General features: G+C 36.7%; 1 protein-coding gene across 3 annotated transcripts in view; it reads left to right on the plus strand.

Moving 5' to 3' along the window:
* Positions 1 to 14,562, plus strand: part of LOC145675487 (uncharacterized) — a 184,349-nt gene extending 169,787 nt beyond the window's left edge. Inside the window, exons 13-14 of one of the 3 annotated variants that reach the window (XR_014129130.1) lie at positions 7,574 to 7,668; positions 14,032 to 14,074. Coding sequence is in view for 2 of the 3 variants with exons in the window: in XM_081745928.1 (XP_081602054.1) it covers positions 7,574 to 7,668; positions 14,032 to 14,179 (243 nt within the window). In the remaining variant the exon portion in view is untranslated. Of the gene's footprint in view, positions 1 to 7,573; positions 7,669 to 14,031 lie in introns of all 3 variants that reach the window. The other 2 variants (XM_081745928.1, XM_081745929.1) reach the window with 2 other exon arrangements.
* Positions 14,563 to 16,515: the final 1,953 nt, after the last annotated feature.

Genomic DNA, 16,515 nt, shown 5'->3' on the forward strand with positions numbered 1-16,515 from the left:
CTAACTCTATGGCCTATGGAACCCGGAAGTTCAATGCCGCATTCACAAAAGCTCTCCACTGACTTCTATCCTTAGCCAACTGGATCCAGTTTCTACTTTGTATTCCTATTTCTATATATATAGATATAGCCCTATATATAAACTAACTAACTCTATGGCCTATGGAACCCGGAAGTTCAATGCCGCATTCACAAAAGCTCTCCACTGACTTCTATCCTTAGCCAACTGGATCCAGTTTCTACTTTGTATTCCTATTTCTATATATATAGATATAGCCCTATATATAAACTAACTAACTCTATGGCCTATGGAACCCGGAAGTTCAATGCCGCATTCACAAAAGCTCTCCACTGACTTCTATCCTTAGCCAATTGGATCCATTTTCTACTTTGTATTCCTATTTCTATATATATAGATATAGCCCTATATATAAACTAACTAACTCTATGGCCTATGGAACCCGGAAGTTCAATGCCGCGTTCACAAAAACTCTCCATGGACTTCTGTCCTTAGCCAACTGGATCCAGTTTCTACTTTGTATTCCTATTTCTATATATATAGATATAGCCCTATATATAAACTAACTAACTCTATGGCCTATGGAACCCGGAAGTTCAATGCCGCATTCACAAAAGCTCTCCACTGACTTCTATCCTTAGCCAACTGGATCCAGTTTCTACTTTGTATTCCTATTTCTATATATATAGATATAGCCCTATATATAAACTAACTCTATGGCCTATGGAACCCGGAAGTTCAATGCCGCATTCACAAAAGCTCTCCACTGACTTCTATCCTTAGCCAACTGGATCCAGTTTCTACTTTGTATTCCTATTTCTATATATATAGATATAGCCCTATATATAAACTAACTAACTCTATGGCCTATGGAACCCGGAAGTTCAATGCCGCATTCACAAAAGCTCTCCACTGACTTCTATCCTTAGCCAATTGGATCCAGTTTCTACTTTGTATTCCTATTTCTATATATATAGATATAGCCCTATATATAAACTAACTAACTCTATGGCCTAGGGAACCCGGAAGTTCAACGCCGCGTTCACAAAAGCTCTCCACTGACTTCTGTCCTTAGCCAACTGGATCCAGTTTCTACTTTGTATTCCTATTTCTATATATATAGATATAGCCCTATATATAAACTAACTAACTCTATGGCCTATGGAACCCGGAAGTTCAATGCCGCATTCACAAAAGCTCTCCACTGACTTCTATCCTTAGCCAACTGGATCCAGTTTCTACTTTGTATTCCTATTTCTATATATATAGATATAGCCCTATATATAAACTAACTAACTCTATGGCCTATGGAACCCGGAAGTTCAATGCCGCATTCACAAAAGCTCTCCACTGACTTCTATCCTTAGCCAACTGGATCCAGTTTCTACTTTGTATTCCTATTTCTATATATATAGATATAGTCCTATATATAAACTAACTAACTCTATGGCCTATGGAACCTGGAAGTTCAATGCCGCGTTCACAAAAACTCTCCATGGACTTCTGTCCTTAGCCAACTGGATCCAGTTTCTACTTTGTATTCCTATTTCTATATATATAGATATAGCCCTATATATAAACTAACTAACTCTATGGCCTATGGAACCCGGAAGTTCAACGCCGCGTTCACAAAAGCTCTCCATGGACTTCTATCCTTAGCCAACTGGATCCAGTTTCTACTTTGTATTCCTATTTCTATATATATAGATATAGCCCTATATATAAACTAACTAACTCTATGGCCTATGGAACCCGGAAGTTCAATGCCGCATTCACAAAAGCTCTCCACTGACTTCTATCCTTAGCCAACTGGATCCAGTTTCTACTTTGTATTCCTATTTCTATATATATAGATATAGCCCTATATATAAACTAACTAACTCTATGGCCTATGGAACCCGGAAGTTCAATGCCGCATTCACAAAAGCTCTCCACTGACTTCTATCCTTAGCCAACTGGATCCAGTTTCTACTTTGTATTCCTATTTCTATATATATAGATATAGCCCTATATATAAACTAACTAACTCTATGGCCTATGGAACCCGGAAGTTCAATGCCGCGTTCACAAAAACTCTCCATGGACTTCTGTCCTTAGCCAACTGGATCCAGTTTCTACTTTGTATTCCTATTTCTATATATATAGATATAGCCCTATATATAAACTAACTAACTCTATGGCCTATGGAACCCGGAAGTTCAATGCCGCGTTCACAAAAGCTCTCCACTGACTTCTATCCTTAGCCAATTGGATCCAGTTTCTACTTTGTATTCCTATTTCTATATATATAGATATAGCCCTATATATAAACTAACTAACTCTATGGCCTATGGAACCCGGAAGTTCAATGCCGCGTTCACAAAAACTCTCCACTGACTTCTATCCTTAGCCAACTGGATCCAGTTTCTACTTTGTATTCCTATTTCTATATATATAGATATAGCCCTATATATAAACTAACTAACTCTATGGCCTATGGAACCCGGAAGTTCAATGCCGCATTCACAAAAGCTCTCCACTGACTTCTATCCTTAGCCAACTGGATCCAGTTTCTACTTTGTATTCCTATTTCTATATATATAGATATAGCCCTATATATAAACTAACTAACTCTATGGCCTATGGAACCCGGAAGTTCAATGCCGCGTTCACAAAAACTCTCCATGGACTTCTGTCCTTAGCCAACTGGATCCAGTTTCTACTTTGTATTCCTATTTCTATATATATAGATATAGCCCTATATATAAACTAACTAACTCTATGGCCTATGGAACCCGGAAGTTCAATGCCGCGTTCACAAAAGCTCTCCACTGACTTCTATCCTTAGCCAATTGGATCCAGTTTCTACTTTGTATTCCTATTTCTATATATATAGATATAGCCCTATATATAAACTAACTAACTCTATGGCCTATGGAACCCGGAAGTTCAATGCCGCGTTCACAAAAACTCTCCACTGACTTCTATCCTTAGCCAACTGGATCCAGTTTCTACTTTGTATTCCTATTTCTATATATATAGATTTAGCCCTATATATAAACTAACTAACTCTATGGCCTATGGAACCCGGAAGTTCAATGCCGCATTCACAAAAGCTCTCCACTGACTTCTATCCTTAGCCAATTGGATCCAGTTTCTACTTTGTATTCCTATTTCTATATATATAGATATAGCCCTATATATAAACTAACTAACTCTATGGCCTATGGAACCCGGAAGTTCAATGCCGCATTCACAAAAGCTCTCCACTGACTTCTATCCTTAGCCAACTGGATTCAGTTTCTACTTTGTATTCCTATTTCTATATATATAGATATAGCCCTATATATAAACTAACTAACTCTATGGCCTATGGAACCTGGAAGTTCAATGCCGCGTTCACAAAAACTCTCCATGGACTTCTGTCCTTAGCCAACTGGATCCAGTTTCTACTTTGTATTCCTATTTCTATATATATAGATATAGCCCTATATATAAACTAACTAACTCTATGGCCTATGGAACCCGGAAGTTCAATGCCGCATTCACAAAAGCTCTCCACTGACTTCTATCCTTAGCCAATTGGATCCAGTTTCTACTTTGTATTCCTATTTCTATATATATAGATATAGCCCTATATATAAACTAACTAACTCTATGGCCTATGGAACCCGGAAGTTCAATGCCGCATTCACAAAAGCTCTCCACTGACTTCTATCCTTAGCCAACTGGATCCAGTTTCTACTTTGTATTCCTATTTCTATATATATAGATATAGCCCTATATATAAACTAACTAACTCTATGGCCTATGGAACCCAGAAGTTCAATGCCGCATTCACAAAAGCTCTCCACTGACTTCTATCCTTAGCCAACTGGATCCAGTTTCTACTTTGTATTCCTATTTCTATATATATAGATATAGCCCTATATATAAACTAACTAACTCTATGGCCTATGGAACCCGGAAGTTCAATGCCGCATTCACAAAAGCTCTCCACTGACTTCTATCCTTAGCCAACTGGATCCAGTTTCTACTTTGTATTCCTATTTCTATATATATAGATATAGCCCTATATATAAACTAACTAACTCTATGGCCTATGGAACCTGGAAGTTCAATGCCGCGTTCACAAAAACTCTCCATGGACTTCTGTCCTTAGCCAACTGGATCCAGTTTCTACTTTGTATTCCTATTTCTATATATATAGATATAGCCCTATATATAAACTAACTAACTCTATGGCCTATGGAACCCGGAAGTTCAATGCCGCATTCACAAAAGCTCTCCACTGACTTCTATCCTTAGCCAACTGGATCCAGTTTCTACTTTGTATTCCTATTTCTATATATATAGATATAGCCCTATATATAAACTAACTAACTCTATGGCCTATGGAACCCGGAAGTTCAATGCCGCGTTCACAAAAACTCTCCATGGACTTCTGTCCTTAGCCAACTGGATCCAGTTTCTACTTTGTATTCCTATTTCTATATATATAGATATAGCCCTATATATAAACTAACTAACTCTATGGCCTATGGAACCTGGAAGTTCAATGCCGCGTTCACAAAAACTCTCCATGGACTTCTGTCCTTAGCCAACTGGATCCAGTTTCTACTTTGTATTCCTATTTCCATTTTAACCCATGATATCCATTTTAATATTGTCCTCTCATCCACACCTAGGTCTTCCTAATAGTCGTTTTCCTCTTGAATTTCCAGTCAAAACTTTGAAAGCGTTCCTGATTTCTTCCATTCTGGCTGCACGATTTGTCCACGTGGAATAAATGTATTACGCTACGTAAATTAGGAAGTTTGAATAGGAAACTGAAATTCTTAGTAATAATAATTTCTCTTTATCTCAAAATAATTTCTCTTTATTTAACAATCTCTTTAATATGTCATATTTACTCGAATGCAATTGCCTCCCTTCCCCCCAAGAAAACATAGAGTTAAAATACTTAATTTTTGGGGGGAGGAGACAAATTGTAGAAGCTTTTTAATCGTATTTTTCCTTAAGGTTGTTTTGTTGTTCCTGCTTCTTAACTGTAATTTTGATGATAAATTTACCTAGTTCATAATAACAGTAACATTACAACAATATCTTGGCAATGTAAAAATAAAGTTCTAATATCGGTTGTTTTTAGCTCATAACATTTCATGTAAGTTCAAACATAATCAGGATTCCCACCGACCTGGAAAACCTGGAAAAGTCAAGGAATTTTATTTCTGAGATCCGATTTCTCTTTTTGCCTTACCCGGGTATTTAGTAGGAGATATTTTATAAAATGAATTAGTTTGTTTTGTAAAACTTCTCTACCTACACACACACACACACACACACACACACACACATAATATATATATAGATATAGATATAGATATAGATATAGATATGGGTTTTATTTCTGGCGGTACGTAACGGTACGATGATAACGAAATATTTCCTCTTCTGTCTTAAAAAGTAAGTGACGATAAGTTTCGAAAATACCAAATAGTTAAAATATAATTTTATTGCAAATCAGAGTTTTATTCTTTTCCGTTTCCTTTTTTCTATGTAGAGAGAAAAATCAAATGAAATTTTTGAGTTTTACGTTCCACGGTTATGCCGGCTAAGGTAAAGGAGACGGTGATGATGAGAAATGAATAAAATGGTGGAATGAAGAAAGTGGGAGAACCCCGAGGAAACCCACGCACACGGTGTTTGTCCACCATAAAGTTCACTTGGCAGGAGCAGAGTTTGGACCCGGGGCCCCATGCACCAGAGGTGAACGCTCTTCAACTGAGCCACCGCTGCCCTTCTATGTAGAGATAGTTGCGAATCTTTGTTCCTTTTTGAAATCAGTTAACTGTATACAGAGACTACAAATATTTGGGCCCTTCTGTCTCTAGCTCACTGACACGTTCTCGCTCCTCCCTTTTTTCATTCCTTTTTCGCACGGTAATATAAAGCATAAAGACCATGAACTCACCAGATTGTATTCTGAAAAGACTGACCTTCCACGACGAAATAATCCCAACAAATTTGTCTGTCGCTGAAATTCGAATAAACTGAAAGCCAGTACAAAAATTCTGTTGGGACTCCACCTACGTACTTTCTCCGCAGAGGAGCCGGGGGCGCGGTGGCTCAGTGGTAGAGCGTTCACCTCCGGTACTTGGGGTCCCTGATACGATCCCAGCTCGCGCCATGTGGATTTTGTGTGGGACAAACACCGTGCTCGTGGGTTTTCTCGGGGTTCTTCCGTTTCCTCCCACTTTCTTCATTCCACCATTGCACTCATTTCTTATTATCAACCTCTCCTTTAACCTAACCGGCATAACCGTGGGACGTTAAACTTAAATATTTCATTTCATTTTTTTCTGCAGAGGAGCCTTTACTCACTTCCTATTTTAATTTATGCAATTAATTGCTTGTATTCATTATTAGCAAGAGGATTAAGTGGAAACATCCCCTAGATTTTTTCGCGAAGTTTATCCATGAATTTAGCAGAGGTTTCTAGAATATTTTGGTAGCATGATTTGTATTCTGAAGAACATCATGTGAAAATGCACTGTGTATGTGTTGTTATTGAAATTCAGTGTTTGCGGAACTCGTGATGCCTTTTGAAAACAAAACAATAGCAGCTTACTTTCACCCGTTTACAGAAAGAGAAAAAAGCAAGAAACAAATCGCTAAGAAATATTGATTATCATTACCTTTATTGTACAAAAAAATTAAAATGTAAGAATCAGACATTTTAAAAGCACATTTATATATATGCGTAAGAGTTTTAGTTACAAGATTGCAGTGATATGCTACTGAACATTGTAATTATTATTGTTAATAATAATAATATCCTGAAAGGTATGCAACTGTTTAACCATTATGAACCAGATGTGCAGCTTACCGGCATCTTTATTTTCAGAAATAAAACGCTGTGTGTATATATATATATATAATTAAATACATGCATAGTAGGTGAGGAACCCTTTGATCGGGAAAAATGTACTTGCTTTTTCTACATTATAAATAGACCTTGCAAAAATTTGTAAATAATGACTTAGAAACTTGGAAAAGTTATGGAATTCGTGCTCGCCAAACAAATAGGAACTGTGATATTATTTACAGAGTGGATAGAGATGCTACTAGATCTCTATGTCTGATAAAGTACTGCTAACAAGTGGCTGATTTGGCAGCCAATGATGAGCCTTTAGCAGTAGGTGCGTGAGTTTTCTGTAGTGATCTTATAGGAGGTACTTGTATATAATAAACGGCTTCTTAAAACCGACACAAATTTTGAGAGGTGCTTCTAATCGAGTAAATACGGAATATATTTCAGAAATACCCGTGAGCATGTTGTCGCAACAGATATGTATAAGAGTTGTAGATTGTGTTAAATGTATTTACTTTATCATTGGATTCTGTTAGTCGAACAAATTTTGCTTTTTATTGTAGGATAGCGGAGTTGTAGAATGAATAAGGAAACCTTTTTATTTTATTTTTAAATTTATTTATGTACTTGTTTCTCCTTTTCCTTCCTTACTTGAAAAACGATAAGCTACGACAGTAAAGAATTTTTGTTCTTTTCTTCAAGCGCATTCTACTGTTCCTAACAGTTGGTGATGAAAAAGGTGCAGGACATATGGTACTACATGGAGATCCAGAAAAAGTCAAAATATTAGGACCCAAGTAAGTTGCAGTAGTAGTTAATTAATCATTGTACGATAGTATATTGTTTGATGTTGATTCTCTTTCTCTGTCTCTGCCTACGTATATCTTTTTTATTTTATTTTTATTTTTAAATAAGATTATTTACAGTAGAATCCCGTTTAACGAAATTTGATAGGGCCGATGGTGCTTAGGTTGAACGAAAATTTGGTTAAACTGGAATAGAGATTTTTCTGAGAAGACGTTGTTGGCATCAAAACTAAACATTAGAACTGAGCATTGCTAAACGTAAGTTGTGTTAAGTGAAGTTTAATCGAATTTGTAAATATATATATGTATATTCTTTTGGCTTTTTTTTTTTTAATTAAGATTCGGTTAACCTGAAAATTCGATTAAACGATACTTTGTTTCCAAACTGTTTTGACCAAATTTCTTTCTCCATTAGTTCTAGGAAAATTAATTAAAATGTTCTTTTTACTTTTAATATACGGTACACCTGACGTTGCGTCACGGCGATCAAAATGTTTCGTGTAATAAAGCTTGTTTTTGTTTGTCTGTTTGTTTGTTTAAATCGTGTCTGTTTTAATACACTATTTTGTCTACCCGTGAAGCATAACGTCATTTATTCTGAATGTATTATTTATTTAGTGTTGCGAAAACATGTTAAAGTGGTGTATACAACAAAAGAATGTCCCTTCGCTTCTGCACAGCAAAAAAATTCCAAGAGGATTTTACACGTGGATACTTGGGATGCGCCCTGTCAGAGGATGCAAATTATAGTTATTCTTACTTCTTTGCAGGGGCGGATCCAGGACCGACTTCTGGGGGGGGGGCGGTGGGTTGTCATACTACTACTTTTAAGGGCTCCAAACTTTGGGATGGGTTTTATTTATATATATAAAATAAGAAAGTTTCCTCTTCTGGGGAGGGGCAATCGCCCCGATCGCCCCCCTCTGGATCCGCCCCTGCTTCTTTGTCAGTCAGTTAAAATAGAATTTGATTTCTTTCCTTCCAGAACAAAATGTTTGCTATACAGGGTGGACATAAAGTCTCTCCCTGATAACAAACATTAATAACAAAGAAATAAAGAATGATAGGAGTATGTGGTCTGAAAACATCGCTTGTATGATACTTCAAGATTTTGCCACAGCCTGTGCTATTATCTACTGCAGCTGACCAAAACGTGACAGTCATTTGTTTAAAAATGGCGTCAGCACAGCAGAAAGCGAAGTGTGTGTGTTGTGGTATCATGAAATAGTTCAACGAACATTCAGGAGAGAGTATGGACAGCAGCCACCACATGTTAAGAAGATAAAAGAATGGTATAGCAAGTTAATTGCAACACGAAGTGCTTTAGATCGTGATAGAAACGGTAGACCGAGTGTTAGTGAGGAACGTGTGGATGCTGTTTGTGTTGCTTTAACCCGAAGCCCACGGAAATCCTTGCGTTGCGAACTTCTTCCTGTGCGGTTATGTTAAAATCAGGGCTTATGCAACACCTATCCGTGATATTGCAACAGTCAAAAACAGGATAAGGGTCGCATTAGATAAAGGGACTCCTGAAATGTTGAGTAACACATGGATGGAGATTGAATATCACATGGATGTCTTGAGGGCAACTAATGCAGCACATGTGGAAATTCTCTAAATCAGGTTTAAAAAAAAAAAAAAAAAAAAAAAAACGAGTTTTTCTATTATTTGCCGCAAACCGCATTCTTCTATCCTTTTTTAGTTTCCTTGTTATTAAGGTTTGTTATCAAGGAGAGACTTTATGACCATCCTGTTTAACTTGCCGCTTGTATGAGTGCAGAATTGAAGTTAAAAAATTTTGGGGAAAGAGAACATTTTTATAATCCATTCTTCTTTTAAAGATTATCTTTAAAAAAAAATTGAAAGTGTTACCGGATTTTATGAACACAATGTATTTGTTTTTAAATATTCCTTTATTGTTGTAAATAATAATGACTTATATAGAACTATAAACTAATTGTCATAGTAACAAAAATAAAATTTTCTGTGTAAAATGTAGGTATGTAAATATTAATTTGGTTTACTTTCCAAGGAAGCTTGTAGAAGCCAAATGTAAGTATTAAATATTAAATATTATGTAAGAAGTAAGATAAGTAGAAAAGCTACTTAAAAATTCTTATATTTATTTAAACTATTTTTTTTCTCTTGAGATTATTCAACAAACAAATAGTACATAAAGTCCTGCAGGAAACTAATACTTAAAACAGGTTGACTGCCAAGGTGATTTTAGGGTACTGGTCTCAGGAGGCCACACATTTCTTCTTACCTTTGGCTCAATTATGGATAGTCATGTCACATTTTTGTCGCGATATTTTGCTTCTCCCGAAAATGTACCAATGGGAGCCGAGCACCATATGTCATGCTCAAGGTCTCACAGTAATTTGTGACAATGAGCATCATATATGATGCTCAAGAACCTGAATAGGTTAGTAATTTTGTGATATCAAGCATGGGCATCATATATGGTGCTCATGGCCCCACAGAAAAATAAGGTGAGCACCACATATGATGCTCATGGCAGTCAACCTATTAATACCGTTGTACCTACTATGTTTATGAATACGAAGTTTTGGATGAGGATGAAGAAATGGAAGAGTTGTGTAAGTCATCGTACTCAATTACGCTTGAACTAGTGACCAGGTGAATAAAGATGATGTCCATATAGGAAACTGCACTCTGTTTGCTATGAATTATCATCATCATCGTTATCATAGGTATTCTGCTGTTATTGGCAGGTCACTTGCTTCAACTGAAAAGGTTCCATGCTCCACGCTCTTTCGCTAACTTCTTCGTCTCCACGTACGATTTTTGTTTTGATATCGTCCATTAATTGTAGTCTCTTTCGCCCTACCCTCTCTTTCCTGCCACCATACCCTCGAGCACGTCTCTTATGATACAGTTCCTTCTTAGTCAATGTCCCAACCAGTTTCTCTTCCTCTTCTTAATAATATCTAAAATTGTTCTTTTCTCCCTCACCACTTGTAATACCCTCTCATTCGTTCTCTCGTGGCTCGACCCAGGTAATTCTCTCAACTCTTCTCCACACCCACATTTAGAAAGCTTTCAATCGTTTCTAGTCACTTTTGCGTAATGTCCGTGTTTATGGGGTTAAAATATTGCGTTTCAGTGCAGAGAATGTTTCAAATAAACACCAGAGACAGGTATCGAGGAGTAGTAGGTAAAGTTCAAGACTTCGGGAATTGAGTTAGATTTGCTACGCATTGGAAGGCCAAGAACGAGGTACGATATGATTCAAGCACTACAGGAAAGTGTCGTCTTATTGTGTATACGAAAATCCATGAAACTGGGAATGCTAAGGTCAACGATACACACGGTCGTGACCAAGAAGATGAAGGTCCGATCCTACAAGTTAAAATTTATACACGATCTGATAGACGAAGACTGTGATATAAGAATTTAATTTCTGGAAACAATGCTTGCCTGCTTTTGCATAATATCTATGTTTGTGCCCCAAAGAGTACAATACTTCACATTAAACATTAAAATGAGTCTTTTTTATTTATTCTGTTCGAGATCCAAATAATATACTTTTCTTCCTATCTTTGCTTTCGTCCTTCCTATTCTTCCTTTTATTTCACGTTCACACTTCACGTCATCACTAACAATACTACCCAGGTACCGAAAACTAATCACGTGTTCTGTTCCCTCCTACTTCTATATTTCATACAGACAGTTTCGTTCTGGTCACCTATTTAGTTTCATTCCACATTCTTCTCAAGTTTCTAACATTCCTTAATTTTTATTAATTTCCTTTTCAAATTTTCCAACGACCGCCATATCATCTGCAAACCGCATAGACCTAATCATTCTACTGTCTACCGAAATAGTATGGCCCTTCTTTTACTATTTCTTATATATATATATATATATATATATATATATATATATATATATATATATATATATATATATAATAATGTTGGCAAGGGACAACATCCCTATCGAACTCCCCTTCCAATCACACTCTTCTATGTCATTTTTTTCCCGTATTCTAACACTTACTTGTTGGTTTATATATAAGTTTCTTATAAGTCTTCAATTTTTCCATTCCAACTAAACTTCCTTTAGAACTCCCATTCATAGAGTCAAAAGCCTTCTCTAGATCAATAAATACAACATAAACCTTTTTCTATAAGTCTTTCACCAATTATCCTTAATAAGTTAATTACATCTCTTGTGCCCTTACTTCTCCTACTCGAACTCTGCCCCCTCTACTTCATTTGTTCTTCCTTCATTTGTTGAACCTTCTGTTCAGTGTTCAAAGCATGATTTTTGTTGCATGTGATGTGAGACTAATAGTTCTGTAGTCATCACATCTCTATGAGTTCGATTTCTCAACCAACACTATTATTATCGTCTTAACCAAATCTTTCGGAAATTACGCAAAAAAAAAAAAAATTAAAAAAACGACTGAACGATTTCAAAATGTGGATGTGCAGAAGAATGGAGAGAATTAGCTGGGTCGAACGGAAAACGTATGAGGAAGTATTAGAAATAGAAGTGGTGGAAAGAACCATTTTAGATACAATTGAAAAGAGGAAGAAGACCTGGTTGAAACACTGATTGAGGCGGAACTATAGCATAAGGAATCTGCTGGAAGGTATGGAGGCAGGAAAAAGAGAAAGAGGCGAAAGAGGTTAGACGTAATCGGGAGCGACAAGGTTAGCTGAAGATCGTGGTGTATGGAAACTTCTCAATTTGCGGTAAGTGCCTTCCAATAATGGCAGTATGCTTTCGATGATGATGCTTAGCCATTTACAAGGTGATTATGTCCTTCAGTTCTCTCAGAGGGGGGCAAATTGTTGTTTCGAGGAAAGTCAACAAGCGTAGCTGCTGAATTTGAGAAGTTAAAAGACTACATGAATTCGAGGTGCCTACATGGGGTAGTCCCAAATCCAATTTGTGGTGTGCAGTTTCAGTGGATCATTGGTCCATTTTTCTTCGAGAAAGACACGTAAATAACAGCTATCTTAACATACTACAACATTCCTTGTGCCAGAATTTGGGAGGGCATCAGTGAGGTCCACGTGCAACAGGCTGGAGCACCACCACATTTGTCCTTGGTTCGGAAGTTTCTTAACGAACAACTTTGAGAGAGATGAATTGGGCGAAGAGGACCTGCGCTTTATCTTGCAAGATTACCATACTGATTGTGAGGACATGTAAAGACCGATGCATATGCACAGGAGCCAGCTATTCTAGATGGCCCCAACACCAAAATCAGTTGTATGAGTCTGAACATCCCGGATGAACACTGTGAAAACACAAATGTTGGTTTCCGAAAAATACCGCAACAGTATTTGGGTGTGAATGATGCATAATTAAGGTTTTGGAAATAAACCTTCACAAGCAGAGAGAAAGTACTTTGAACCAAACTGTAAGTACACAGAAAATATTGTGTTAATAAACATAATAGTTTTCAAGTAGAGAGTTTTAGTTTGCTTCAATGTTTATGCACGCTTTGTATTTTAAAGTAAAATTGAGCGTATCTGTTTACTTTGGAATGGATGAAATAATAGTTAGTTCATACAAAAGTCTCCAGCCTCAGTTATCCTCAGCGTACACAACTTCTAATCATGTGGACCGCACACTATCTCTTAACCCACTAACTTCGCCCCTCTTGATACAGTGGTCTGACTACACAGATATACAAGAAAAAAATAAAGTTTCTGTCACAAGAACAAAAGAACTGTTTCTGGAAGAAAATATCCCTGAATCCAGATAAAATTGCAGAATTTCTCCATCGGCCTCAGTTTTCATGTGAAAGTGGTTTTGTGCATGCCTATGGCAGCTTACGTATTGTTTGTATTTGCCATAAAGACATGGTCTCGCATCAATAATTTATTACCTAAAGATTTTAAAAATCGGCATTAGTACACAAAGGAATGAGCAGCATAGAAGTAAGTAAAAATTAAGAAACTTACTAAAACTGTTTTCTACCCGATTTCCTGCGAAACTTTACCTCAGGAAAGTCCTGTCGTAAAGTCCAGCAATAGTCAGACAACATTGCTACGCTCCATTTCCCTTAATAACGCTTTTCCATTTGAGGAAATTCTGGTGAAAGCGTTCACCATGTTCGTCACTAATGGCACCAAAGTTATGCGGGAAAAAGTCCAAATGGTCGTTTAGGAAATGCAGTTTAAGTGACATTCCATATGCTGATATGATCTCACTAGTTCATGTACAATATCGCCATAATTCATAATTGTCTGCCTTATGGTTGCCTAAAAAGTTCATGCACTGTGCTTGTTTATAAGCAAATAAAAATTAGAACCTTTGAAGAAAAAAGTATTTGAAAAGATTTATTGATCTACTTTTATCCTTTGCTTACAGAGTTTGTGAACTTCTGGAAGGTAAAGGAGCTGGGAAAGGACCTAAGTATCAAGCGAAAGTTAATAATATGAGCAACCGTTCCAAAGCTGAGGAGCTAATACGACAAGAATTGAAATCTAATATAGTGGTAAACAGTATAGAAACGTAGGAAAAGCATTTTCAAGAGTTCTTTTACAATATGTTAGGTGCAATATCTTTTCCTATTAAGAATGAGTGATTGTCATTAAAATCGACTTCAGTATTACATAAATTGGTTTGTAAGAATTTCAGACTTTTACAAAATCAAATGTTGCATTTTGAGACAAGCTTGCCAAGGTAATTCTTTTAATTATGCCAGTTGTAATTTTAAGCCTGTGATTGAAACTACTTTTTTTGATATAAACAACCTTGGTCATTTTTACAGGAAGGTTATGATTATTATATCATGATTTATTATAACATTACTTTTCGACCCAGTTGATGCCATTGTATTATATTGTTGTTGACATTATTTCTAATATAATTTGTTTGTTTTAAAGAACTTGAGTTTTCATTTATGATTCATTTGAATGCCATTATTGATGTGTTTTTATTGCAAATTACGAAGAAAATGCAAGGTTTGTACAAGTACTAGCAAATAATGCATACCAACTGTTTTGCAACTATTGGGTCAGTTTCAACGCAAGCTTTTGCCGGAAGGGTTACATACATCGCGTATATATATATATATATATATTTATTTATTTATTTATTTATTTATTTATTTATTCACTCGCTACCCTAGCTAACTGTTTTAAGTTTGTCAGAAGGAAGCCGGTGAAGGTAGATTTACATCTAAGTTGCACCATCCGAGTGTGACGTAAGGTTATGTGGTATTATGGGGATCAAGGTGGAATAAAACGAGCCCTGCGGGACTTCTATTCGTAACGTAAGTAAATCATCTTTTATCCATTATATATTACGTACAAGGGCAAATGGGTATTTTTTTAAATCTTATTTTAATGATAAAAGTGTTATTAAAATTTTAAAAAAATAATAAAAACTTTCCTTGGGCCAGGTTTGAACCCACGACAAAAGCAATTCTCATTACTAGCCCTGCGGTAGCATGCTCGGCCACGAAGACGGACAGCAATTCTCGTTTGATTTGTGCTATGTCTATTCGTCTGATTTGTGCTATATGTATTCTACGTAGCGAGAAACGGATAATTTCAACCAATCAGAACCATGTATTTAGCTCCTATGACTAGGAAAATGAAATGAAATTTTTGTTTTACGTCCCTCGGTTATGCTGGTTAGGCTAAAGGAGACGGTGATGATGAGAGATTAATGAAATGGTGGAATGAAGAAAGTGGGAGGAAACGGAAGAACCCCGGGAAAACCTACGCATACGGTGTTTGTCCACCACAAAGCTCCTATGATTAAGGTCGAGCGTGCACATACAATGTATATATGCACATACGTAGCCAAGATCCAATTCAGATTGTACTAAAGTTAAAAGTGGAAAGATGGAATAAAAGCGAGGAGTAGGAAGAACAACTCAACTGATCGATGGTTTGGACAATAGAAGAAAATATTGAGAGTTGAAAGAGGGAGCTGAAGATTGAGAAACGTGGAAGAAACATTTCCAAGCCAGAACCTAAGGAGTAAAATAATAATAATAATGATAATAGCCAATAGGCAGAATACTTAACAAGACCAACCTATCGAAGTAACAAAATACTTTCAACAGAAGATATTTACTGCACTTCACCAATACAGTGGTGTGTAGGCAATTCAGTGACTTCCAGTATTCTGAAAACTGGCAATCAAGGTAAGTCACATTTGGAAGAATGCTGTAAAGATGAGCATAATTGTACAGTGTAGCGTAGCTGTGATGACTAATCGAAGAATAACATACGCCACAATAAGCAACGTCTCTGATAGGCTCTCGGTAGCCCTAAAGAGTTGCGTCTTGCGGCTAAGTAGAATGGTAGAGCAAGTAGTGGAAATGGAAAAGTATATAAGCACATTTAAAATGGCATAAAACAATTATGTGAAAACTCTGTTGAGTGCTTTTCTGAGGTAAAAGACAATAATGAGTGGTCAGGACAAGCAGGCACTACGGCCCACCGCAGATAAAACACCTAGACAATTCGGCGTACTTACATTCATTTTCAACACGTGTAAGCTATCGAGTTGAGACTCCACTAGTCCGTAGTCGCGAAAACTTTATACACTTATGAATTGGTCGCGCTAGAAAGCATTACAAAAGAAGCTAGTTGTGTTTCTTCTCTCTCTCTCTCTCTCTCTCTCTCTCTCTATCTCGCTCGCTCGCTCGCTCTCTCACTTTCTGTGACCATCTGGAACATGGCTGGATCAAGTCGACTGGTTGGTTCGTCTGACCAGCCTGTTCTGTTACATTGATCTTTTAAGATCCGATCCTAGTTGATGTTTACTTGCCCTTGTATAGATAAATATCCAAAATACAAGTCCACCGAAAGATTATTTTGCTTCATGGCCAGGTGT

The sequence above is a fragment of the Thermobia domestica genome, chromosome 18 (genome assembly GCF_964235325.1).
Source record: "Thermobia domestica chromosome 18, izTheDome1.hap1.1, whole genome shotgun sequence".
NCBI classification, from domain to species: domain Eukaryota; kingdom Metazoa; phylum Arthropoda; class Insecta; order Zygentoma; family Lepismatidae; genus Thermobia; species Thermobia domestica.